The sequence below is a fragment of the Juglans regia genome, chromosome 13 (assembly GCF_001411555.2).
Source record: "Juglans regia cultivar Chandler chromosome 13, Walnut 2.0, whole genome shotgun sequence".
NCBI lineage: Eukaryota > Viridiplantae > Streptophyta > Magnoliopsida > Fagales > Juglandaceae > Juglans > Juglans regia.
Window position 1 is genome coordinate 4,037,839 of NC_049913.1, and position 25,977 is coordinate 4,063,815.

Genomic DNA, 25,977 nt, shown 5'->3' on the forward strand with positions numbered 1-25,977 from the left:
TAGACAATGCTACTATTTTTTTTTGCTTTCTTTCAAATATCTTTTAAACATTTTTAAATATATTTTTTAAAAAAATACATAAATACATTTGTAGTCACTTTTTTAACAGAAAAAAATTATAATACATAATGGTTAAATCTAAAGAACAAAAATATGGGACAAGCATTTTCCTTTCTTTATTTAAAAACATAAAATAACGAAATTTAGGAACAGGATGACATAAAATAGCTCTCTGCTTGCGCATCGCATCAAGGTAAGGGCAGAGTCCGTTCAATAATAATAATATCCGGTGATGGCAGCTCAGCGTCTCGTCACCGTCGGCGGCCCAACCCTCCCAATCCCATCCGTTACTTCCTCTCCATGTCGCCCCTTTTCATCGTTCCGATCTCATCGGCACCACCAAAGCGGTGCGTTTTGGAAGAGGAAAACGCCGACGAAAATCCTTATCAGCCTCTCCTCCACAAGTAGCGGTTCTAAACTTGCTGCCTTGCCCTTCGACCTCTCCCCACCTCCCATCGATCACGACCTCCTCGTATGCGCCTCTCTCTCTCTCTCTCTCTCTCTCTCTCTCGTGATTTTGTTAGGTTGGTTCTACGGAAAACAGAGTAGAAAAAGAAAGAAAGAAAATCAGAATAATAAACGATGCCTACCATTTTGTATTAGTTTCTTTCCTCAGAAATAAATCATATACTGTACTTTTCTTTTCCATGTAAACTCCCAAACACAGTGTTAGTGTAATGTAACCTGAGCTCTCAAGTTTATACATCCACATGAACAGTGTATTGCGTACCTTGAGCTCACAAGTATGTACTTTCGAATTTCGCATAGTGTGTGTATTGTACCTTGTGACTTGTGTAGCGTGAAAGAAAAAGTTTTTTTTTATTTTTGTCAATCTTATTTTTCTGACTGATAAAGACGGATTGAAACTTTGTGACACTAATGAATTTAATTGCGCTACAAGATAACCTTGACTCTTTGCAGGAGACTGTTACGCTTGCAGGTGCAAAGGTTTCAGATGATGGCATTATCGAAACATTTAATAATGATGATGAAGCGTTAGATGCCGCTGATAATGGTGTTGTGGTGCGTATTTGATTTTTATTAAGTTTGTAAATCATCACCCATTTTGCTCTTTTGTTCTTCTTCTTCGTGATATTGCTTATTTGTGTATGTTTAAGAGGAAAGGGTTATATTCTTATATGATCCTCATGCAATGGTATTTTGCGAAACTGGCCCAGTCCTCTTCAAATTCTCCAGTTAGATCACATTGACTTTAGTTTATCTCATCCAAACACTCGACCACAACTTGGATCCTCTAACGGTAGTGAAGTAAAATCTTTGACTGGAGGTACCAATAACTTGCATTCAGTTTGAAGTTTTTAGGTTGCTCTTCTAAGCATTATGTCCCCCTCCCTCCTTTCACACTCCATTCAAATGGTTATAGTTGTGGTAATACTTGTCAATTGCAATGTATTGCCTTGCATAACCATTGACAAGTATTGTCACAACTGTATCTACTCGAAGGAACCAACAATGCAAATTAGTTTAGCTCTGCACTTGTAATTATCAAAAGAGTTTGTACTTATCAAAAGAGTTTAGCTCTGCTCTTATAAAAATTGTTTGATAAAGGTTTTCTTACTGATAAAAAAAACTAATACTATCAGGCATTGATTGACTGGGCCTGGGCCTGGGCTTAGTTAGCTGTATCACCTAATTACAAGTTGGTGGTTATGTGGCTCTGAATGATTTAATTCATGTGGTTCTCGTGGAATATATTGAAGTGCGATTGTTCACAAGTTTTATCAGATGGGATGCAGTCTTTGAACCTTTTTATTTTAGTGCACTCTTAGCATTTTAGTCTTTGACTTCAAATTTTTCTTGAGCATGTTGATATCCCTTTTGACTTCTGATGTCATAGGTTGTGGACCTTTCACATTTTGGACGGATAAGAGGTACACACTTTTCTTATATTTCTATAATGACATTTTATTGGCACCATCTTCAACTTTCTAATATATAAAATCATAGATGATAACCATTTTAATTATGTGGTATGTCGTTGTAGATTGATCAGTGCCTTGCCTCTTCATAAACAAAATGTTTCATATTTATCCCTAATCCTTGTTTACTGTTTCACCTTCTTGTTATCGTGCATCACTTTCCTGTGGAAAAGAAATTGTTTCTAGTCTTCTAGATGTTGATATTTTATCAGACACAATATAATTACATGTTCGGGATCTGCCTTATTCTGACTTTTGACATTTTCATTGTCGTCTTTGCATGCAACTCAAAGTGCTCTTTGTATTGTTAAAGTTTTGGTGTATTTGTTGTCTGGATATTAGAGGTTTTACACTTGGCGGTTGAGCACTATATATGCAAAATAGTGCCAAATCTTGATATTGCACGATATATATATATATATATATATATCCAACTCATTGCAGTACACACACACACAAAATGTTAAAGTCTGTGCTGTATAATGGTGGTTTTGATAGATGCTTGAATATTTTTCCCTTTGTAAATAACGTGGGTTCAACGGACATATGTAGTCAGTGGAGAAGACCGTATCCAGTTTCTTCATAACCAAAGCACAGCAAATTTTGAATGTCTTCATGAAGGACAGGTGGGTTTTGGTTGTCATTATTTGATTGCATTTGTGTTCCCTTCAACTCTATTCTTATATTGTACAGTCGTACAGGCTAAAATAATAGGATTTCTCATTGGAATCCGTAGGGATGTGACACTGTTTTTGTTACACCAACAGCTCGGACGATTGATATTGCGCATGCGTGGATCATGGTAACCTTCATGACTCTCATGTGGCTGTTGGCTTTTCTGTGTTGTAATAATCTTCGTCTTTTGTTGACCAATATTTCTCCTTTTTTCTTTTTGGTTGTTTGTATTCACAGAAAAATGCAGTTACATTAGTGGTTTCCCCGGAGACCTGCCAAAGCATAATCAAAATGCTGAATAAGTAAGTGCATCTTGTTAATGTATGTTATTATTTATTATTTACCAGTAGCCTTTTACTGATAAAAAAAAAAATTATTTACCAGTAGTAGTATTAGTGGTTGGTATAAAAAAAGAGAGAGAGAGAGAGAAGTGTTTGTTGTATCCTTGTATCAGCAAAACTTGTAGCTGCTGTGCGATCTGTTACCAGAACAATTATATATATACACTTCATTTCTCAAGCAGACTGATAAGGGAGTTCTACATTTACACCACAATGAATGATCATAACCAGGATATTGGTTTTCTCGTCATTATACATGCTTCCCATAAATAATATAGAGGTCCTTTTCAAGATATTCTGTTAACCATCTGATAAGGTTGAAACAGTAGCATCGGGTTTGGGAAAACATGTTCCGAACTTTGCTAAGTACTGAATCAGTATTTTACACTTTTGGCTGTCAGCACGATAAACTCTGCTTGTCCATACTTTGTTGAAAGTGATTTTTAGTACTGATAATTAGAAGCTGAATAGATCCAGTCCCCCGTCCCTCATATGCTGATAAAATTAAAGCGTTCTGTATATAAGTACAAGAAAATGCTGAAAGTGAAGGGACAGCATTATCCCAATATCTTTATAGTTTAATGCAGATTGATGTGGATTTGCAGAAAGACAGGAAAATATTGGAAATAGACTAATCTCAGTTATCAAAAAAAAAATTGTGAAAAGCTTAGAGATTAACTCATTTGACAAAGGATACGAGGTGTGAGAGATTTCGTTAAAATAATTGGTAACATGATATAAAGACAGCTAATGCTTGGTGTGGATGAGTGATTTGGTTTCAAGCTGAAGGCGCTTGGGGGTACAGCAAGGACGAGAAGAAGGCCAACAAATATGCACTTCAAAGTTTTTTTAATATAGAAGTTATAAAGCACAAAGTTATAGATCGGTATAAACAAGCTTTCAACATATTGATAGTCTAAACAGGGTAAGATGGTGAAAAAACAGTTCATATAGCTGACCCAGGTGGTTGAGTGAAGGTCTTTTTCAGTTGAGTCAAATCAGTACATTTTTCTGTGTTTTACCTTAAGTTATTACTTACTGTTTCATAATTCAAAGGTTTTGATCATTTTTATCAAGATAAAAAGATCCGTGCAGTAAATCTTTTTCATCGTATTCAATCTTAGGTACATATTTCTTGCTGACAAGGTAGAGATTCAAGACATCACCAAGCAAACTTGCTTGTTTGTTTTACTGGGACCCAAAAGCAATCAAGTAAGGAATGTTTTTTTTATATAAGTAAGAAGTTATATTAATCCACGTAAAAAGGCAATGCCCAAGTACACAGGAAGTGTACAAGTAAGGAATGTTAATTTCTCATATTTAGTTCAACATTATTCCAGAACTTGATATTATGCTTTTGAAGGTTTGAAATTGATGGTGTAATTGCATACAATTCGGGAATGTGATCAGGTAATGGAGGACTTGAAACTTGGCTCTCTTGTTGGACAAGCATATGGCACACATCAACATTTTAGTGTATGTTTCTACGGTTTTCTAGACTGTTTCTAGATCAAGTTTTATTAATTTATTCTCTTGTGATGATTATTGGGCATACTTTCAGCATCTCATCTGTTGTCAAATCTATTTATATGAAATTTTTACTCTCTTCTTGTAGTCATGCATCTGATTTTGTAATTTTCCTGGTCTGAAAATTTTGTTTACTCAAAAAAGATGTATCCTCATTATCCCACATCATAGCTCCCTTAAAAAATAATGAAAGCTGTAATTGTTGAACTTTGGCTTGGATTAAATTTCTACAGAGTGTTTTTTCAATTTAAACTTTTATTTTGACACCTTCCCTACTGAAAAAAATAAAATAAAATTTACACTCATTCAAATCGTGAGTACAAGTAAGCACCCGCAATAATGCATTATGGAAGTATAGGAAGCCAAGAACAGCGGTAATTTTGTGGTATGCACTTTATTGTTTGCAAATGACCCTAACCAGAATCCTCCTTTTATTTGCAGGTAAGTGGGATGCCTATTACAATAGGGGTGGGAAATGTCATTTCTGAAGAAGGTTTCTCTCTATTGATGTCACCAGCTGCTGCTGGATCCGTCTGGAGTACTATTCTTTCTCAGGGTGCTATCCCAATGGGTTCTAATGCATGGGAAACACTAAGGGTTCTTCGTGGTGAGAATTCTAGACTGGGTTGTTTTGCTTTCATGTTTCAGTTTATATAATCAATTACCTGTTGCAACTTAAATTTTGCCAGGAAGGCCGGCTCCTCAGAAAGAACTTACTAATGAATTTAATGTCCTGGAGGCTGGTCTCTGGAATTCCATCTCTCTAAACAAGGGTATCTAGCTCCGTACCATTACATCATTTGCATAGAAACATGAGAAGATGGCTGGTCTAATTCTAATCTTTTCAGGGTGTTACAAGGGACAGGAGACTATATCTAGACTCATAACATACAATGGAGTCAAGCAGAGGCTCTGGGGACTTTGTCTATCTGCGCCAGCAGAACCTGGCACCCCAATTACACTTGATGGGAAAAAGGTGATGGTCATGACTGCAATGCTTGTATAATTGGACAATAACCCCATAAGGAAAAAAAAAAATGCTCGATTATGCCATGCTTGCTCCCTAAGAAAATTAGAAAAGAGAAAAAATAAAATAAAATAAAAAAAATTATTGATTTCCCTATCAAAGTTCTTATTATGCGAAAGCCGAATAAAAATCTTCAATTATCCCTGTAAAAAAATTAGTTCTGGAAAACCAAAATTAATATGTATTAATTACAGATAGATCTTTCATGCAAATGTGGCCATTCATATACTTGTTTAATACATAATGCTGATAATTTGTATATTTTTTATACCTTTACCCTTGATGTTATCACTCTTTCTGGGATAAGCTTGTACTTCATGGTTGCTTCTAGCTTGAAAGATAAATAAATTAATTAGGGGAAACTTTATAGTTGTAAGATATTTGTGAACTTCGTGCAGTTGGGAAAGGTTACAAGTTATGCATCTGGAAGAAAGGAATCTGAGCATTTTGGTTTAGGCTACATCAAGAGGCAAACTGTTTCAGAGGGAGACACCGTAACAGTTGGAGAAAACGTCACAGGGACAGTGGTCGAAGTTCCTTTTCTTTCTCGCCAATGTCAGCCAACCCAGAGTTCAGGTTCTTGAGGTCTGATAATTATGTTGATTTTGTTGAACTTTAAATTTTTAAACCCTCATATGTATCATTTCTTTACCATGCAGTTTTGACATATAGATCATGTTTCTTCTTATTGAATCAATGATGGTTGCAGATGTGCAGCGTTTTGAATGACTCATTTTGAGGAGTATTCTTAATTCATTCTATTGACCTCACCAAAAAAAAAAAAACCTATTGACCTTATGCATCACTGTTGACTCTGCGTGTCTATACGTGTGTGTATATATATATATATATATATGCGTGCGCCCATGCGTGCAATCGCGTGGCATGACAAAATAACGTGTTAGGGTAAAGGATATTCATTTTATCAGCTGTTAAGCCAAAAGTCAAAAAGCAGTTCATCAGTCGTTCTCTTCCACAAAATTAAAGTGACTGATTCCCTCCAAGAACTCGAGCCCGAGCTTCAGCAACCGACCTACTCCCCCTACTCCTCTCTCTCTATCTCGGTCTGTGATCCACGCCATTGCCGGCAATGATGTTGCTGTCACTGCAGATTGCTCAAATTAGGGGTGAAAATTAACCGGAAATTGATCCAAACCGGTAGAACCGGTCCGGGACGGGTTCCCTTAGTTTCAAAACCGGCCAGTATCAGTCCGGTTCCGGTTCTATACTTTTTAGGACCGGACCGGACCCGATCACTATATTATATATTTTAAATTAATTTTTTTATATATATTATTATATAAATTATAATTATATATAAGATAATGTTATTATAATGTATAAAATAAAATTTTAATTTTAAACATGAAAATTTATTTGATCATATGTTTTAAACATAAAATATATATATTAATAACATTTTATGGTCTTATAAATTCTTAACATATTCCTTTTGATAAAAATATAATACATTAGTAATACTAATATATATTAGTATATTAATTACACTTCGCTTTAATTAATTAGTCTATATTAGTATATTAATTACATTTTATACCATAATACTAATACTATTAAAACTGAAAACTGGACTGAAACGGATAAAACCGGAGGTACCAGTTTAAGAGGGTAATCAGTGCGTAATCGATTTTTGAAAATACAAAATTGGTGCATACCGATTCAATCTTAAACTTTGTCCAAAATCGTACCGGATCGATTATGCTCCTAGTTCAAGCTGACCCACTCCCAAAGTTTAAGTAGAGCTATTTCCTAGAAGATTTTTTATTTGGGGGGTGGGGGGAGTAGGTAAATAATAAGAATTGGAATCAACACGCACTAACGTAGAATAACTGTTGATTAACTCAGTCTCTCTCTTACTTTGGTGGGACGATGAACAACTTTCATTTCAAGTCAAATGCGACATTCATGAATGGCATTATATATACATGATATTACAATTTTGGAATGTATTGTTGAAAAACTATATACATGATATTACAAGGAGTCTCAAAACTTGAGTATCAAATAAGTGAACACTTTTTTCTTCCTCGGGTACGTAGATTTTTGTTAGTAAAGGAGATGAAAAAACAGTAATATGATTACGATCAAGTACAATCATGTAGTATTCTAGATGCTTGAGCTCGTTGTTCATCACTCAATTCTGTGGGAAACTCAACTAGAAACTTGATTCGAAGATCACCTCTCCTTCCTTGTTCTCTAGGGATAGGCATACCTTGGCCCCGAATGACCTTTTCGTAGCCCGGATATATGATATCATCAAACGACAATGTCATCTTTTCCCCTCCTAATAGAGGAATTGGGATTGAACATCCTGTGAGCGCATTCACTAGAGGGATCTCAACTCCTATTTCCAAATCGAAACCTTCCTTCGTAAATAATGGGTGGTCTCTTTCATCTATCACGAAGATTATATCAGCAGGAAGGTAGCCTGGTTTCTCATCACCCTTTCCCTCAAATGTCACCTTTGTTCCTTTATTCCATCCTGGCTTTACTTGTATCTTCAATATCTCCTCTTCTTGGATAATCATCCTGCCATATTTTAGTACATTGTTTTAAGAAACCTAGAGTGCAACAAAATATGTTTCCACTTTGGTTTCTATTGTTCTTAGAATGATCGAGAAAAAAAAAAGGCAAATCTTTCATTTTTTTTTTCTTCCAATTTGAATTCAATGCATTTACAAATTAGAATGCTGCAAAAACTAACCGCCCAAAAAATGGGGTTTGGATGGGAAGCTGGTGTTCATGTTTCTTGTATGTGAAAATAGAAGAAAAATAAAAAATAAAACAAAAGGAGAACGAATTGAAGAGGGAAAGATCTAACAAACCCAGTATTGGTGATGGCATCTCTTGTGATCTTGATCTTTTTGAGACATCCTTCACACAACTCCTCAAGCGTGCACTCGAGCTTCATCTCAACTGGAGGTGGTTTTCTTCGTGCAGCTGATTGCGAGAATATGATGGGGGTGGTGCCCCTTCGGCTCGTATCTCTTGATAGAGAAGGAGGCTTTTCTGTTTCTATGTAACTCATCTTTCCTAGTAGAGATGCTTCCGTTTCTGAGCTGGTCCTTCTCGAATTTCTCGAGAACAAGAGTGTAGGTATTTCAGTTTCTGAGGACCCCCTTCTGCTCATGCTTCTTGATAGTGGGGTGGTGCATCTCCGGCGGCTTGAACTGTGGCTCGATGAGCGCGGGCTTGGCGTCGGCGTTTTGCTTCTTCTACTTGAACTCCTCGAGAATAAGGAAGCGTGGCGTGTAAAGAACGTACCATCGTCATTTTGATAATGACTGGAACCTGCAGGTGTTGTTGGGTCATTGCTGATTGTAGTTTCTTCCTCCGTTTCTCCATTGAGGACCTAAAGAAAGCCCGAACAACGTTACAAAAACAATGATCCTGATTTCTTATCTTAAATATATGGAGAGAATACATTTTCTTTTGAGAATTGAGACCTTATATGTATAAATTGACAAATGTTTCCATAAAGCTCGGGATCTAAAAAAAATGATGATCATATCGTTCTTTCCTGGATAAACAATCCGTTTGATAATTTTTCATTCAAGTAAACTGAGAGTACTGATAATTCGTATCATTGTAGAATCTATCAGAAGTAGCCATGTGTACGTGTGCTTACCTTGTGCCATTCATCGAGGGAAATGGATTTGGATTCTGTTTCGATTTTGTTCTTCGGGCTCTTGTCGGGATTCAATTTCGTGAAAAGGACCTTGTATGCCTTGCATATATCTTTCGGTATTTCGAGGATGCTGTAAAAATCAGTCATCGCCGAACGTGGAGGATCTCCCATGAAGAGGGAGAGAGAGATGGCCGGAAAGGATGAAACGGAAATGGTTAGTATATTGCAAACTGCAAAGAGAAATTGCAGGAGGTTAAACACGAGGAAGCGCATCTCTAGGGGCTTTTATAAGGCAAAATCTGTTCGTTGTGAGAGGAACATGAGATCGGGTCATCTTGTTTCTTGATTTATACAGCTCTGCTATTTTTAGACTTTCTTAAATTCATCCATCTGTTCTTATTGCATTCATGTTTGACAAACAAAACCATTATTTATTTATTTGATTACATGTTTCTTCTTCCACCAAGTTTTTTAACATACACAAAGTAGTCTCATCATTTTTCATGTGAACAAAGTAATTTATTATATAATAAAGTAGTAGTTTGAGGAGTAAAGTGACAACTCTATTTTGATGATTGTATTGTAAAATTAGTTATTCTTGTGAACGTTTAAACTGATTGGAAGATATAAATTTTATTATTTATATTTATATTTTAACACTCCACTCGCGAGTAGCCCATACTCTCCCTTGATGAGTAAACTCAACATATAAAATATTTAATCGTGAAGTGTAGAGTCTAGATATTCAAGACTTTTATTTTGAGAGCATGTGAAATCATCACTTGTTTTAAAAGTTTAAAAAATTATAATTTAAAAAAAAAAAAAAATACTAAATGTATTTAAGAAAAACTTATTTCTCCACATGTCAGTTATTCATACGTTGAAAATCAAAAAATTTAAATTTTAAAAAAGAACTAACAAAATGAGTATTGTAAGTAAAATCGTAAGAACATATATCACTATTCTTAAAAAAAAAATACAAAGAAGAAAGAAAAGAGTCTCATAAAATCTCACTTTTTTTTTTAATCATTTTCTCACTTGTTTAATGTTTTATTATTCATCTCTATTTCATGATGTAAAATAATAAACCAAATTTTTTTTTTTTTTTTACATTTTCTCCATATCAATTTGAGGCCCCCAAGACATGGGAAATGGGCTAAGTTCCCTCTCGTGCCTCCTGCTGGCCCATGGGGAATGGCCCATTTGTTTTCTTGTTAGCCAAGGAAAATACGAAGAGGTTTGCGGGCCCAAACCTTACGGAAACCATAACGCCGAACAACGGTCTCTCCCTTTCCTCCATTTTCTCACTTACCAAGCATTAAGTGAGAAAAGCTATATGTTCATTGCTTGGCTTCTGATGAAGAAAGCGAGGATACCGCTAATCCGTCCTGGTAAGCATCTCTTCTTTCCTCGTACTTAAAATGGTGGCTTGGGGAAGTAAAAGCTTCAGTTTTATATATTTAATTGTCTAATTTAACCGGAAACAAGAATAAACATACATTTTGAAATTAAAAAAGTTTTTTTTTTTTAAGACCAAGTAGTGTCTTTTTTTTTTTTTTTTTTCTGGTATTGGAATATGAAAAGTTCATTTTGTTATCTTTTCTCCTGAATCGTCGGTATCTTATTTCCAGGGCAAGAAAATTGTATGAAGATCCTGATGATGAGCGGCAAAGGTTTTTGCTAGAACTTGAATTTATTCAGTGTCTAGCTAATCCTACTTACATACACTGTAAGTTGATTATTTTCGTATAAATTTCACGTTGATCTTGTAATTAGGGTAAATGACTTTTTTCAGATTTACTTCGTACTGTCAAAACAACATTTTCTAGGCATAATAATAAGTTTATATATATATTTTGTGACTGACGATTATTTAATTAATTGCCTGTTCATGTTTGAAGCAAAAGTTGACCATCAATGTCGATTTAAAATCTCGGTTTTATTTGAGCCAACGTCTCTGTTGCAATGATGTCCTCCAGATTATGCCTTGGCTAATTGGCTTCCCAAGCAAGTAATACGTTGATAAGTATAGCCATAGGTGATATGACGAGCTTAGATCGTGTCAATGTACTCTACATCTCACAAAATTTTAAATAAAAGATTTAAGTATGAATAACATCTAATATTTTGTCAAGGGTGTGGTAACTTCCAATTAGGAAACATAAACATTATAATTTATGTCTTGCAACATCAGTACACTAGTGTTTATACTTTTGCCAAGTTTTTTTTACTTGGTAAGCACGTAATTGAAAGTTGAATATTGTTTCGAAACTCTAAGAAAGCCCAGAATCATGGAGGCGGCTACCCCATCGTTAGCTACTTTCTGGCAGAAACCTTGGGGGATGTGGCAACAACTATCAATATCCTCCATTGTTGTTTCAACTACTTTCTTATTAGATATGCTTTATCAGTAAATCTTCTTATTCGGTATTGTTGATAAGTAGCATTAATATTATCATTATTTTGAAGTTACTCCTTTTGCACAAGAAAAATCTAATATTGAGTGTTCTTCTTCTTGATGCCTAGCATGTTTTTCTCTGATGTTCAGTACTTTCATTTCTGATGCAGATTTGGCTCAAAATCGCTATTTTGAGGATGAATCTTTTATTTTATTGGCTACTTGAGATACCCTGAATATTGGTGGCGACCAGAGTACATAAAATTTATAATGTGAGCTATTTTTTTAATGACTACTCATCTAATAGCCGTGGCATTGTGCTTGACAACATCTCACAAAGCATTTCCGTGCACAGCATACCCAATCATCTTCTTGATCCAAAACTTCAGTTAATCCCCATTGAGTTTTTGTTTCTATGTTTTTAGTCCAATGTAGGTAGGTGTATGCTTATGTACTTGCCCAAAAAAAAAAAACTGCTTTTTAGTCACTTATTTTGGCAATTAGTTCTCCTAACAATGTTGTGATATCCGGATACATATACTTACTTCCTAAGATTATATCAGATTCAGGTATCCACATTGCCTATACTTTCTTGAACTTCTCAAAAGTGCTAATTTCCGCAATTCTATGGCACATCCTGGCAACAAGGTTAGATTCTGACTTTCTAGTCACCCACTATGAATAGCTAACTGGTTCACCGTACTCTTCAAAAACCATTTCTATTGAGGCAATAGCTTTCTCGTGTCAAGTCTCTAATAAGATTGTAACTTATTTACTTGGAAAAAAAATTCTCTTATTAATGACTATAAAGAAAAAAGAAAAAAGATTGTAACTTATTGTGCTTCGCCTGGAGTTGGCAGGATTTGGTGCATGGGCAGCCATTCTACTTCTGGAAGAACTATAAGAATAATAGGCTGAAACACATTATAGCAAAGTCTCAACTTCAAGCTGCTGCTGCTGCTGCAACCCCAGCTTCTTTTCCTCCACATGAATGGAGGGCACCCCGTGGTCCCACAGGAAGGGGGGGTGGGGTAAGAGCTAATCTTTGATTTTCTTTGTTTGAAGCAGTGTATTCAAGTATCTTTGAGGTGTATTGAAGGCAGTAAACTCACCATATTCTCGCATATAACAATTTAGGGGTTGTTTGGATACCAAAATCATCTCATCTCATTTCATCATTACAACTTTACTAAATTGCCAAACAAAATACAATAAACAATTCAATTTTTTCAAATTCAAAAACAAAAATAATATTTTAACAAAATTTTATTCAACTTTCATCTCAACTCACCATCCAAACCTCTCATTTCCTTAATTTTTCTCCTTATCCTTGCAGGAAAAAAGTTGCCCAAAACATAAAGGTTATATAATGCCAAAAGTACATTGGAAAATCACATAACTAGTGTCTTAAGGCTCTGAAAAATGAAGTTATCGATGAAACAAGGCCTTGAAACCAATTCCGTCCTTCCCCTTTTTCCCTTTCTCTATCTTATCTTTGCATCTTGTATTGTAGTGGCACAGTCGGGAATTGTATTGCTGTCAAGTAATTTTCCTGATATAGATATGTTGTTTTGTGTTATGTCCAGAAAATGAATGTTACAAACTTTAGTCCCGGACTCCCTGTCATGCATTTGTCATAACTAGTATATGCATTAACCATTAACTATTAAGCAAGTAATCGCGATTGGCTATTGAAGCTTTTGATTTTTCTGTCATCTTTTAATTTCTTATAATAAATCGAGTTAATTGTTATTGTCCAATTAGTTTGGTTGCGGAAATTTTGCTTCAATTGGAAGACAAAAATTACAAAGAAACTCAAGTAGCCCGCCTATGACAAAAGTATAAAGTCTTCCTGACATTGTAGGATGGATGGAAATGGACCCAAAGCAATGAAAGGGAAATAGATATTTTCCAGCACTTAAACACTGGTCTGGTCAATAGGTTAGGTTCGAGATGGTGGAAGACCACAACATCGGTCCCTTTCACAGTGTTTGCAGTCCAAGCTATTTCCTCCAGCAAATCGTCAAGATTTTTGACTATGATGGAATAATATCTTCTGGGCTCAGGCCACCTCTTGACCAACCTGGTACCATAGAAAAACCCAGAAAAAATGATTGTATGTGTGGGGAATGCCTTTTGTTAACCAACACCTATTTTAATTGCATCTCTCCTTCTTTCAATTGCTCTTTTGGACTTTTAATCCCAAAGATTGAGATTATGTTGAATTACATATTCATTTGGAATGTCTAGAGGTGTTAATTTAATGGTAGATAGATTCCCTTTCATTATGCCGTCCTTTGACGGGATGGCCGTACTCTGTTTTTTTCTTTTTGCTTACAAAATTTATATAATAATCATTCTCTCTTTAGTTTTGAAGATAAAGCTAAAATATCCCAATACCATTTTAAACAAATTGCATGAAAATATCTCAATATCTAATTATTATAATTTTTTTAAAATTTTTATATAAAATAAAATAAATAATTCAATTTTTTAAATTTAAAAATAAAAATAATATTAAAAATATATATTATAATAATATTTTATTTAATTTTTAACTTCAATCATTAGGTCTAACAAAATGATGGCCATTGCCAGCACATAAACCCACTATCTTAATCCCAATTTATTTGTTTATATTGTTCGCACTGAATTTGTTAGAACCAATTTAATATTACTGGCTGGATAAGGATTATAGAAGTTAACCCCTTTTTTTAAATTCCATTATTTTTTTTATTTTTTATTTTTGGACAAAACGTATTTAACTACTGCACGTTCTTGGAAAATTGAGCCCAAGTTGTAAAAAATAATTCTCGAAAACATTTTTTTTATCTTGTAAACACTTATTTATACTTTTACGTACCGATGCCTTTTGGCTCTAGATTCTTTTCAGCAAATTTTTTAATTCATTTTATTTTATTTTTTAATTTTAATTTTAATTAATTTAAACTTATCTCATTTTCGAAAATAAATTTTTATTTTTATTTTTAATTTAAGCACAAATAGTCAAACTTTTGACTTTGATTTGTGTTGATGATACACGCAACTTGTAACCAATCCTGCCGATCTGTGACACACTGACACCAACCAAGCACGCAGCCCCAGAAGGCCAGAACTTAGCCAAAGCAAGGTTTGACCAAAGTGAATCGATGCTTCCATTAAAAAAAAACAAGTGAATCGATGCTTTGCATCTGTCTCAAAACACCATTGGCTTCAACCTAGTTCTAGTTAATTCTCTCTCTCTCTCAAATCCAAGATTCCAAGCCAAGCAAACTTCCTAGGGAGCGAAGCAGCTATGAATCAAGTTGCTCTGCTGCTTCTCTCACTGTTTTTTCTCACTTTAACCTCAGCAGTACCCTCCCCTCCTCCAAGCAACATCTCAACGGCCGCATGCCCCATGGACCTCGACTATGTCCTGAGAATCCCATGGAACACCTCACACTGCAAAAAGTTTGAATCCAACAGAACGTTATGTTGCCAAGACCTCTTATCCCTCTATGGCATAGCCCTTGCCCAACGCCTCAAAGATACCTCTCTCTTTGAACTCCCCGACGTCCCCACCTCCATTTCTTGCCTCCAAGACTTCCAATCCAAGCTCACCTCCCTCTCCCTCACCACCAACCTCGTATCCTCTTGCTTTACCCCTCAACAGTTTGTCATCTCACCCAACATCTGTGCCGGCGTAGTCTCCACTCAAGATTGGGTCGCCAAGCTTGGCCCCAACACTTCTCTGGATGCCGCTTGCCGGCCAGACCTCACTGATCTCATTTCCTGTGGCGGTTGCGTGGAAGCTGGGGCCCGGACTCAGCGTGACTTGATTGCTATCGACGGTAATACCTCCAAAGCTTTAGATTGCTGGCAGTTTGCTATTCTCTATGCTGCTGGTATTGTTAATGAGTTTGGACCTAAGGGTGAGAGTGCTCTGGAATGTATTTTTGGTTTATCGCTTAATTCACAAGCGGGTTCGGGGAGTAAGAGCCGTTCTGGTCTTATTTTTGGGTTAACTGGAGCTGTGGTTGCAGTTTTGGTCATGTCTTGTTTGTTGGGATTGTACTTTTGGTTCGATAGGAGGTGGATGAAGAAGAAGGCTGGGGGGTCTGATTTTGATTATGGTAATGATATTGAGGAACAAGGGTCTAGGCCACGAGTGAGGCCAAATACAGGGTCGATTTGGTTCAAAATTCAGGACCTTGAGAAGGCAACTGATAATTTTTCCCAGAAGAATTTTATTGGTCGGGGTGGTTTTGGATTGGTTTATAAAGGGGTTTTACCAGATGGAACTGTGGTAGGGGTGAAGAGGATTTTGGAATCCGATATTGAAGGAGCGGAGGAGTTTTGCAATGAGGTTAATATTATTAGCAATTTGAAGCACCGAAATCTTGTTCCACTTAGAGGGTGCTGTATGATCGATGGAGACAATGATTATGATGAGAGGGGAAGTCAGAGGTACCTCGTTTATGATTACATGCCAAATGGCAATCTCGAAAACCATCTGTTTCCATCTGCTGATGGTGGATTGCGGAAGGAATTGTTGACATGGCCTCAACGAAAAAGCATTATCTTGGATGTTGCAAAGGGTTTAGCTTATTTGCACTATGGAGTGAAACCAGCAATATATCATAGAGATATCAAGGCAACAAACATACTGTTGGATGCGGATATGAGAGCAAGAGTGGCGGATTTTGGGCTTGCAAAGCAGAGTAGAGAGGGCCAGTCTCATCTCACAACCAGAGTGGCCGGAACCCATGGGTACCTGGCCCCGGAATATGCACTATATGGACAGCTGACGGAAAAGAGTGATGTTTATAGTTTCGGAGTGGTGGTTTTGGAGGTAATGTGTGGCAGAAAAGTTCTTGATTTGTCATCAGGATCACCACGTGCATTTCTGATAACAGACTGGGCTTGGTCATTGGTAAAAGCTGAAAAAGTAGAAGCAGCTTTAGATTCTTCTTTGTTGAAAAATGGGGATTCTGAGAATTCAAATCCAAAGAGCATAATGGAGAGATTTGTGCTGGTTGGAATCTTGTGTGCTCATGTCATGGTCGCTTTGAGGCCAACTATTTTGGATGCCCTGAAAATGTTGGAAGGAGATATCGAGGTTCCTCCAATTCCCGATAGACCGATGCCTCTTGCACACCCTTCATTTATTAGCGATCGTAATAACTTCAGTATATCACCAGCACTAAGTGGGCCACAATTACATAATGGGGACATGCTCAGGTAATCAAGAAAGTAGTTTTTTTTTCCCCAAAATTTCTGCATCATTGAAAGAATGTAGAGAGGTGGAAGCCCTGCCCTGTATATTGAAGGCCCTTCTTTGTACGGATTCAATGTATCACTGAGCATCTAAATGCATATATGGGGTCATGGACCAAAGACCAAAGACCAGGAGATTTAACCATCCAAGTATAGAAATAAGACTCCGTTCATGAAGTTATAAAGTTGTAGGACCATAAGGAGTGTACAAAAACTGTGTAATAGTGGTAAGCCTATCATTTCTTTCTGAGTGTATGTTGTCTCAGACTCAGAGTGGGGTTGGCTCGGGAGCACAATCCAAGGAATTGAAGATGGTAATGAAAAAACGGTATGAAGCAATCATTTGGAATACCAATTATTGCAGGATTTTAAGTTCTCTTATTTATTCTTTCTCATTGTAATCATTATGGTACGTATTGAACTGTAGTCTGTGTTAGTTTTTTCGGTTTATTTTTCCCTGTCATGTTGACTTCAAGAACCGTTTATCACTAAACAAACGAAGTTGCAAGCTTAAGGACTTTTGCAATCGAAAAAGGCTCCGCTGAGATGCTAACTGGAGTTTGAGATTTTTTTTAATTTAATATTGAAATCAAAGAAAAGAAGGAAATTACTGAGAGTTATAAGCAGAAAGGATTTACAAAAGGCTGCACCTTTAGTAATACGTATCTGTTGCTTCAAAGATCACCTTTACAAAAGGCTGCACTTTTAATATCACTCATCGCGTTATTTGATAGGATGATCTGACAGAACAGTTCATGGAAATTTTTGCGAAGTATAAGTAAGTTTGTATATTAATTTACATATTAATATTATTGTCTTTATATTTTAAATTTAAATTAATATTATTTTTAATAAAATTTATTTACTGAGTAATTAATATAATTATATTGAATGGATATGCATATTAGTATGCAGAATAGTTTACAATTAAATTTTTTCTTCCATAAATTATACGGGAAAATCCATAAATTATCTTTATAAATCTGAATGATCTTGATACCCAACGAAGAGACAAAACAGACTGAAGTTCGGTTTTTCTTGTTTCGGTCGTCCGAGGTCCAATTTGATTTAAACATATCTCCATATCTACCTACGAAGATTTTCCAATCACAAAACCCCGCGTCACATTTTTTACCTCACGTTTACATAAAGACCCTACACTTTCAGGAGAAGACAATAGTGCCGTTAAAGCAGTGTTGCCCGCACTCTCCCAAGTTTACGTCTGAGTCTCTCTTTCGTAGCGCCCACGCCTCAATGGTGAATTCGTTGCTCGTGTTGTCAACGGTGGCTTTGCTTTAACATTTAGGCTGGATTCGGATGAATTGTGATGTTTATGAATGGTTGGAAGATTTCTGAGTTAAAATTTATAAATAATAAAGAATAGTAATAAGATATGAGTTGAGATTATTCGAACCGACACTTTTAGTGTTGAAAGATCCGAACCCGGTTCGACTCCATTGGCGTCCTTTCAAAAATGGAGACCCGTTCGGGATCAGCGTTGTAGGTTCTGATTGTCCTGGTTGGTCTTTTGGGGCTCTGGCGGGATTGGGTCAGTTTTTGCCCAGAGTCGAAGACCCAAGAACGTGCAGGTCCCGGTTCGGGTCAAATGGTACGGTACCCCACTGCTTTTAGAAGCTGGTGAGTTGCCTTTCTTTCTGTTCTTTCTTTAATTTCATTTTCTTCATTTTGTTCATGCGTTCTCAAAATTTTAATAAAATTCTGTTCTGATTATATTGGTTTATTGCGTTCATTTATTGTTATCTTTTGCTGAAATCTTGAAATGGGTTTCAAGATTCCCCACCAAAGCTCTTTATTCTGTCGATTATTGCGTCCGGGAAAACCAGTATGTCTTGATGATGGAATTAAGCCAGTAGACAATGGGGCTGGAGAGGGTCCATGGTTTAGAGGTTTCCTTTGTTTAAAAAATCTCTTATCACTTGACTTTTGGCTGCCTTGGTGTAGAGAAATGTGATCATTTTGAACGTTGGTTGTTGTGGGGAAAGTGGAAATTGACCTGACGATTTATGGAAAAATTCTGTGATAACTTTCATTTTTTTTCATATACAGTGAACCATTATCTAGGGAATGGAAAGACCTTTTCAAGGACTTCATTGACGTGTGGCTTCATACTGAGGGTGGCCTTGATCTTATACAGCTAAAGAGTGCCTGAAGAAAATCTTGGAACATGGACACTCTCTTTTTAAGTGAACCATTGACATCGTTGTTTGAACTCTCACTTATGCTGCGATCAGCATCCCCAAGATTGGTGCTTTATCGACAACTAGCAGAGAAGTCTCTTTTTCCTTTCCTCTGGCTGATGAAGCTGTATCAAACAATTTCAAGGAGGAAACTTTAGAAACAAATGCAAAAATGCAGATTAAAAAATCAGACCCCTTGCTTGTTGGTGTAAACCCAGATGGTGCTGGCGCAGAATGTTGTTGAGTGAATACTGGTGGATCACTGTTCTTTGATATTGAGGAATTGCTATTGTGGCTTCGCAATCCTAGTGAACTGTAAGTTCTGTTCTGTCAATTTGTCATAGTTGTTTTACTTTTTTTTTTTTTTTTTTTTTTTTTGTGTGCTTTTTTTTATTATCGCCACATTCTGCAGTCTTCCTTACTTTTATTTCTCATTGCTTGGCTGCCAGCGCTGGAGACTCATTTCAGCAGCCAGAACTATTTGACTTTGATCGTATTCACTTTGATTCAAGTGCAGAAAGCCCAGTTTCCATCCTTAATGGAGCTCTTAGAACTGATTGCTTTAAGAAGTTTCATGTCGCATTAGTTGAAGCTGCCAAAGAGGTCTGTCACTTGTGTTAATTCAAAGTTTATACATCTATATATTATATTAAAATAACTATTTTTTTACTGTTGTTGCTTCAATAATGGGGAATGGCTTCTTCAAATGGATGGATATGCAACAAATAATAATAGAGCAAGTAAATGAAAATCTATTACTATATTTATGCCTTTTGATTGATAGTCATGTCATTTATAATCAACGCAGGTTTTGTTGGATGAAGTAGAATTTTAGCTTCCCACTTCACTGCACCTTCATCGGCTTTTAGCCGTTCTCCTGTGATGGAAACTCTCAATATGTCCATCGTAGTAGCACACCAGTTTCAGGCAGTTGCATGAGTGACTAGAAAATATGTTCTTAGAATTTCTATTGCCAATCTTGCTTAGCTTCATGTATTGTTTTGTTTTTTCTCCTGTTGCGTAGCACATGATAAGTAGATTTGTTACTGTTAATGGTGTTTCTGTAAACCCAGCTAATGTTCTAGAAAACAGAAAAGAAGGGAAGAGGATTGACTAAGAACAATCCTGAATCATGATATGTATTTGTAGTCCCCAATCCTGAAATATGGACTTGGGTGTCTCTTTTTCCTCTAATGTAACTGATGGCTTGAAAACTACCTCTCCATCCTTTTTGAACTCTGGATAGCCTCATGTCCTATGTGTTGACAAAACACAGATAAAATGATAGAAAGCATAAAAGGATCAGGCAGATTGACACTAACTTCCAACTTCTTCAAGCGTCATGTGCCATTTATACTGCGCATTTATTAATCTATTGCATCTGATAAATCCAGAACAATTTTCAACTAAAATAATTGGAATATTCTCTCTCCAGCCTGTGTATTTAATGGTTCTAGTAGTCATCCATCTTCTAGATTTTTGGATTTTATAATATAGTTCCAAGATAAATTATTTTTTTTTTATAAGTGATATAGTTCCAAGATAATTGCTGATGGTTTGTCTCAATAACTTTTAGGGAAAAGTTATGTTGTGAGACCTGTTTTACCTTCTGGCTGTGAAGCAAAAATTGACCATTGCAGTGCAGTTGGCACAAGAGATTCCTTGAATTTGGGCGGTTATGGTGTAGGACTTGCTTTGAAGAACATGGAATATAAGGCCATGGATAACGGTATAATAAAGAAAGGTTAGAATTATCAATTTATGCTCTAGTCCACTTTCTTTCAACTTATGTTCATGTTTTAGGAGTTTTTATTTTAGGCAAGCTTTATTGAGGCCATGTTGTATCTGTGCTGCAATATTGAATATGCATTATACATGAAGTTTAAAGCTTTCCTTTCAGAGTTTTGGTGTTGGCCTGCTGCATAAATGCCTTAACGACTAGCTGTTTCTCAATAGTTGTCAATAAGTTTCTGATGCAATTAAGAAAAATTTTGGCCCCAGCACGTTGAAGTTAATGTTTCACTTACTGCTTCATTTGAAGGTTTTAGAATTTAATTATGTTTCTTGACGTTTGATCTGATATTTATATGCACATTTAACTCAAGTCAAAGGAATTTCAAAAATAAAAAATAAAGGGGGCCCTGAATTAGCTTGGGGGGATATGTTGACTAGGGAGGTGAAAAAAGTAGGATTTTAGATAGGTTACAATGGCGGAAAAGAATACATTTTCGACACCAGTTGGTTGATAAAGATCCATAACCGATCCTAATTTGATTGGGATTAAGGTTTAGTTTAAGTTTTTAAAGGAATTGGCCGCCAATGAATTAATTATTTTGGCTGGTATCTAATGTTTGATTATGAGTATGCATTACTGTGTTTGAGTACTTAGATTTTAATTGGTGGAGAATGTGTTAATAATGTGAGGTTTGAGCATCACTCTCGAGGATCCTCGGACTAAAGATAATAAGATAGAGGATTCATATTCTCTAAAATTCTGGTTGGTTATTCTTTTTTGAGGTTTTACTCTTTTTCTTATTCAGATCGTTTCTTATGTTCATAACCGCCAATTGGGCCCTTTCTCTTTACTCTGAATATAATGTGTGAGCGGAAGATTGTGAAGTGCTTATATATGCTTGGATATAATTCATGAAAAGCAGGTGTTATATACTTCTATTGTAATATATAAAAATATTGAGAACAAAAACTTTTTTTAATAATAATATTTTATTGGTTTTCCATTACAAAACAGTAAAAAAATAATAACAACTTAATTTTCGTTTTCTGTTTTTAAGAACAATTTAAAGAGTGATGATGATTTGAATAAAAAATAGTTTTTTTTTTTCAATTTCAAACAGTAATGACAATTTTAGAAAATGGTTTTTTGCTTGATTCTTTGGTAACTTTTTAGAAACAAATATATCAGAAAATGAGCTTCGAATTATAAATTTTGTTCTAGGTTTGATGTTATAATCAGCCTGTCAGCTGGTTATGATATATTTGAAGGAACTTTTTTTCCTGGTAGTTTATCTGATAACACTCAGGAAAAACAGCTAACTGTTTTCACTTGCCATTCAGGCAATTAGGGGATGCTTGGGTAATAAAATGAGATGAGAGTTTTGTTAATAGCAGTGAAATGGTTTGAGTTAAGATGTTTTATTGGGTTTTGGGAAATAAGAGAAAAAAATTGAATAAAAATATCATAAAGTTAAAATTCCGTTAGAATATAATTTTTCAATATTATTTTGTTTTGAAATTTGAAAAAGTTGTATTGTTTTTTGTGTTTTGTTTGGAAGTTTGGAAATGTTTTAATAATTGATGATTAAATGAAAAAGTTGAAAATTTGAAATTGAAAAGTGTGTTTTATAATGGACAGCTAGAGATGGAATTCTGAATGTATAGATGATTGTTTGTGGTTTTCATTCATTGGACCTTAGTTAGTAATTCTACGAAAACATTGTATTGTTTACAATGTATCATTGAAAACAAGTTATAAGAAAGCAACGTCAGTTCAATCGCCCTCACGAGCAACTCAAGTAAAGTGGGATGTGAAAGATGAAGACTGAAGACTGAAGAGCTTCTCAGACATTTCTGAGTGGGATGCCAAGGCTTCCCACAGACATTATACGTGCCCAGACACATTTTTTTTTTTTCCGCCAAGCATCATATATATTAATAAATAAAGAGGTTTACAAAATACACTTAGAATCTAGAATATTACAGAATTGGGTGGGTCTTTACCACTATGAAAGTCTAGTAAACAATGGGGAATAGAGATGAGTGGGATGTTTTTGTAGATGTTACTGGAGGCTGCCCATTGCGCAATGCAATGAGCGCATCGATTATGGTCTTGATGTATTTTTCTCACGTTCTAGTTTTCGAAGGACTGCAGCAGAGTACTTGCATCTCTGGCAATTGGTTCAATGGACCAATCTTGGCAGTCGTCTGGATCTTCCACTGCTTTTATTGCCACTAGTGAATCTCCTATGATTGTGATATTTTTCTTGATATGATGCTCAATTGCGTCCTCAATTCCTATAAGCATTGCAGGCTTCACCTTGATTGAGATTTTGGCTTTGAATGAATTTAGTTTTAACAAAAATTGGAGACCCATCGCTTGCTCTACAAATTGCTGTTGTTGTGCTGCCTGTATTTCTAACAGCCATATCAAAAGATAGAATGTAATGGTCCCTAGCAATTACTCTCCTATTATATGGCTCTAGAATGTAATGGTCCCTAGCAATTACTCTCCCATTATAGGGCTCAATCAACTGTTTTTTGCCCCAAGCATATTTATGTTCTCTCTAGGTCTTTAGGGTCCCAGACACGAACCTTTCAATGGTAGGCCTATAAGATTCATGGACTATTTTATTCGGCAGAAACCAAAAATGATGGCAAACAACTGGGAAAGGTCCTCTTCTTTATTACGAATATATACTGAGACTTCCATTAGGAGATAAAATGGATTCCATCCATTTCCCAGTATTAAAGTTTGTGAGACACACTAGCTTTAAGTTTGTGAGATCATCTCACCTGCCAAACAAGCCCTTAGTCTTTAAGGTATGCATCAGGCTAGCGTAGTTCCTGAGCAAAATCAATTCAAGTGCCTTGCGGCTGATCTTAAAAAACAAAAAGGAAAAGAAAATAAATCTTATTGGCCAGTTCTGTATTTCCCATATATTCTCTTCTTTTTTATAATGGACAGCTAGAGATGGAATTCTGAATGTATAGATGACTGCTTGTGGTTTTCATTCATTGTACATTAATTAGTAATTCTACGAAAATATTGTGTTGTTTACAATGTATCATTGAAAACAAGTTATAAGAAAGCAACGTCAGTTCAATCACCCTCACGAGCAACTCAAGTAAAGTGGGATGCGAAGGATGAAGACTGAAGAGCTTCTCACAGACATTTATGAGTGGGATGCCGAGGCCCATAGACATTATACGTGCCCAGACACTTTTTTTTTTTTTGACAAGCATCATATATATTAATAAATAAGAGTAATTCTATATACAACCATGAAGTGCGTAAACGCCGTGTAATCGCTTTGAAAAATAGTGGGATTCACTATTAAAAAATTAATTTTTTTCATGTGAGTCTTATGTTTTATTCACTTTTTTCAAAGCGATTACACGGTGGTTGAACAATTCATAGTTGTAAATATTTTTTCTCAATAAATAAAAGAGGTTTACAAAATACACTTAGAATCTAGAATATTACAGAATTGGGTGGGGCTTTACCACTATGAAAGTCTAGTAATCAATGGGGAATAAAGATGAGTGGGATGTTTTTGTAGATGTTACTGGAGGCTGCCCATTGCGCAATGCAATGAGCGCATCGATTATGGTCTTGATGTATTTTTCTCACGTTCTAGTTTTCGAAGGACTGCAGCAGAGTACTTGCATCTCTGGCAATTGGTTCAATGGACCAATCTTGGCAGTCGTCTGGATCTTCCACTACTTTTATTGCCACTAGTGAATCTCCTATGATTGTGATATTTTTCTTGATATGATGCTTAATTGCATCATCCATTCCTATAAGCATTGCAGTGGCTTCACCTTGATTGATTTTGGCTTTGAATGAATTTAGTTTTAACAAAAATTGGAGACCCATCGCTTGCTCTACAAATTGCTGTTGTTGTGTTGCCTGTATTTCTAACAGCCACATCAAAAGATAGAATGTAATGGTCCCTAGCAATTACTCTCCCATTATATGGCTCAATCAACTGGTTATTGCCCCAAGCATATTTATGTTCTCTATAGGTCTTTAGGGTCCCAGACACGAAGCTTTCAATGGTAGGCCTATAAGATTCATGGACTATTTCATTCGGCAGAAACCAAATGCTATCCATTTCAATGATGGCAAACAACTGGGAAAGGTCCTCTTCTTTATTAGGAATATATACTGAGACTTCCATTTGGAGATAGAATGGATTCCATCCATTTCCCAGTATTAAAGTTTGTGAGACACACTAGCTTTAAGTTGCAGCAGACGATTTTTCTTTGACTGCTTTCTTTTGTTGTCCTAAAACGGTAGCTTTTTAGAATGTACATGCAATGTCCAATAAAATTTGTTGCTTGCTATGCTTGTGAAATTTGGACTTTGTGCATCGTAGAAGAGCGCCCATGTTCAATCAATCAAATGAGGGACCATCCAAAATGGGTGTAGGGATCAATATTCCCCTCAGCCAGTTTTACCACTCTTCTTGTTGTCTTTATGGGCAACTCCAATACTAGAGTGAGGTGTCAAATCAGATTGCCTGAGCTGATCATATATATATATGGTGCATTCAGAATCAGCCAGGTTGCCACAAGCTACAACTGAATCCTACAAGATTTGCAACACAGCTCGGATCGCAAGAACCAACACAAACTATCTACTTTCGGTCTACAGTTGTTCGCTTGAGCTGCTCAAGAATATTCTAATCTGTCGGTTTACAGATTAGAAAGTGCCTGAAAAGAAGAAATATGCCTTCTAAAAAACAAAAGAAACACTACTATGAAGCTTGCGGCCAGCAGGCCATACACGTCAGTGGTTAGCCAATATTTCTGCAACAGTACTCGGTAGATCAGCAGCTAGGTGCGTGCTGTGACTTGTGGCAATTTCAAGACGCTTCATCCTTCCTGGAAATGCATCCCAGTTTTTAAATTGAGGAGTCTGTCAAAAGGTGTTTTTTTTTTTTTAAAAGATGCCTCTAAATCAAGTATTTCTTATTTAAAACAATTGAGCAACCGGATGTCTGTTTTGGCAACCCCACTAAAAAGTGTAGGCAATGATGGCTCGAATTAAGACATTAATGATATTTGCTATTGAAAATAACATCTAAAATAAATAAATAAACATTTATAAAGTGTGGGGTCAGAAGCAAAAACAAAAACAAAAACGATGATTGTGAGGGGAATTAA

The 25,977-nt window shown here is 35.9% G+C and overlaps 3 protein-coding genes, 1 long non-coding RNA gene and 1 pseudogene across 5 annotated transcripts; 4 read left to right on the forward strand and 1 right to left on the reverse strand.

The window, feature by feature from the left end:
* The first annotated feature begins 203 nt into the window (after positions 1-203).
* LOC109007023 (putative transferase At1g60990, chloroplastic) lies at positions 204-6,303 on the forward strand. The gene is made up of 12 exons (XM_018986502.2): positions 204-532; positions 982-1,083; positions 1,919-1,952; positions 2,553-2,626; positions 2,737-2,802; positions 2,913-2,977; positions 4,141-4,228; positions 4,427-4,492; positions 4,985-5,150; positions 5,233-5,316; positions 5,392-5,519; positions 5,969-6,303. Exons 1-12 carry the CDS (start codon positions 293-295, stop codon positions 6,152-6,154), a joined length of 1,299 nt encoding a protein of 432 aa, XP_018842047.1. The 5' UTR covers positions 204-292; the 3' UTR covers positions 6,155-6,303.
* A 1,145-nt stretch (positions 6,304-7,448) lies between these two features.
* On the reverse strand, positions 7,449-9,540 carry LOC109006996 (dnaJ homolog subfamily B member 4-like). The gene is made up of 3 exons (XM_018986463.2): positions 9,220-9,540; positions 8,417-8,943; positions 7,449-8,120 (listed from the first exon to the last, which is right to left on the reverse strand). Exons 1-3 carry the CDS (start codon positions 9,490-9,492, stop codon positions 7,676-7,678), a joined length of 1,245 nt encoding a protein of 414 aa, XP_018842008.2. The 5' UTR covers positions 9,493-9,540; the 3' UTR covers positions 7,449-7,675.
* Positions 9,541-10,363: 823 nt separating this feature from the next.
* LOC109006974 lies at positions 10,364-13,971 on the forward strand (annotated as a pseudogene).
* A 721-nt stretch (positions 13,972-14,692) lies between these two features.
* On the forward strand, positions 14,693-17,323 carry LOC109007022 (probable receptor-like protein kinase At1g11050). The gene has a single exon (XM_018986501.2). The coding sequence runs from the start codon at positions 14,913-14,915 to the stop codon at positions 16,839-16,841; it is 1,929 nt and encodes a 642-aa protein (XP_018842046.1). The 5' UTR covers positions 14,693-14,912; the 3' UTR covers positions 16,842-17,323.
* Positions 17,324-17,999: 676 nt separating this feature from the next.
* LOC109007020 lies at positions 18,000-25,941 on the forward strand. 2 transcript variants are annotated; one of them, XR_001998721.2, is made up of 5 exons: positions 18,000-18,511; positions 18,941-19,386; positions 19,521-19,674; positions 20,648-20,815; positions 25,366-25,941. It is a non-coding gene; the product is annotated as an uncharacterized LOC109007020 (long non-coding RNA). The 2 variants fall into 2 exon arrangements; XR_004797967.1 differs by lacking the exon at positions 25,366-25,941 and having other exon boundaries at positions 20,648-21,739.
* The last annotated feature ends 36 nt before the right edge of the window (positions 25,942-25,977 follow it).

Excerpts from the sequence above, each read along its gene's own strand:
- LOC109007022 (XM_018986501.2), top strand. The coding sequence starts at position 14,913 with ATGAATCAAGTTGCTCTGCTGCTTCTCTCACTGTTTTTTCTCACTTTA.
- LOC109007023 (XM_018986502.2), top strand. The coding sequence starts at position 293 with ATGGCAGCTCAGCGTCTCGTCACCGTCGGCGGCCCAACCCTCCCAATC. Across the intron at positions 1,953-2,552 it reads ACATTTTGGACGGATAAGAG|TCAGTGGAGAAGACCGTATC; the intron begins GTACACACTTTT and ends GGACATATGTAG. Across the intron at positions 5,151-5,232 it reads AACACTAAGGGTTCTTCGTG|GAAGGCCGGCTCCTCAGAAA; the intron begins GTGAGAATTCTA and ends AAATTTTGCCAG.
- LOC109006996 (XM_018986463.2), bottom strand. The coding sequence starts at position 9,492 with ATGCGCTTCCTCGTGTTTAACCTCCTGCAATTTCTCTTTGCAGTTTGC. Across the intron at positions 8,944-9,219 it reads CCCTCGATGAATGGCACAAG|GTCCTCAATGGAGAAACGGA; the intron begins GTAAGCACACGT and ends GGCTTTCTTTAG. Across the intron at positions 8,121-8,416 it reads GATGCCATCACCAATACTGG|GATGATTATCCAAGAAGAGG; the intron begins GTTTGTTAGATC and ends AAAATATGGCAG.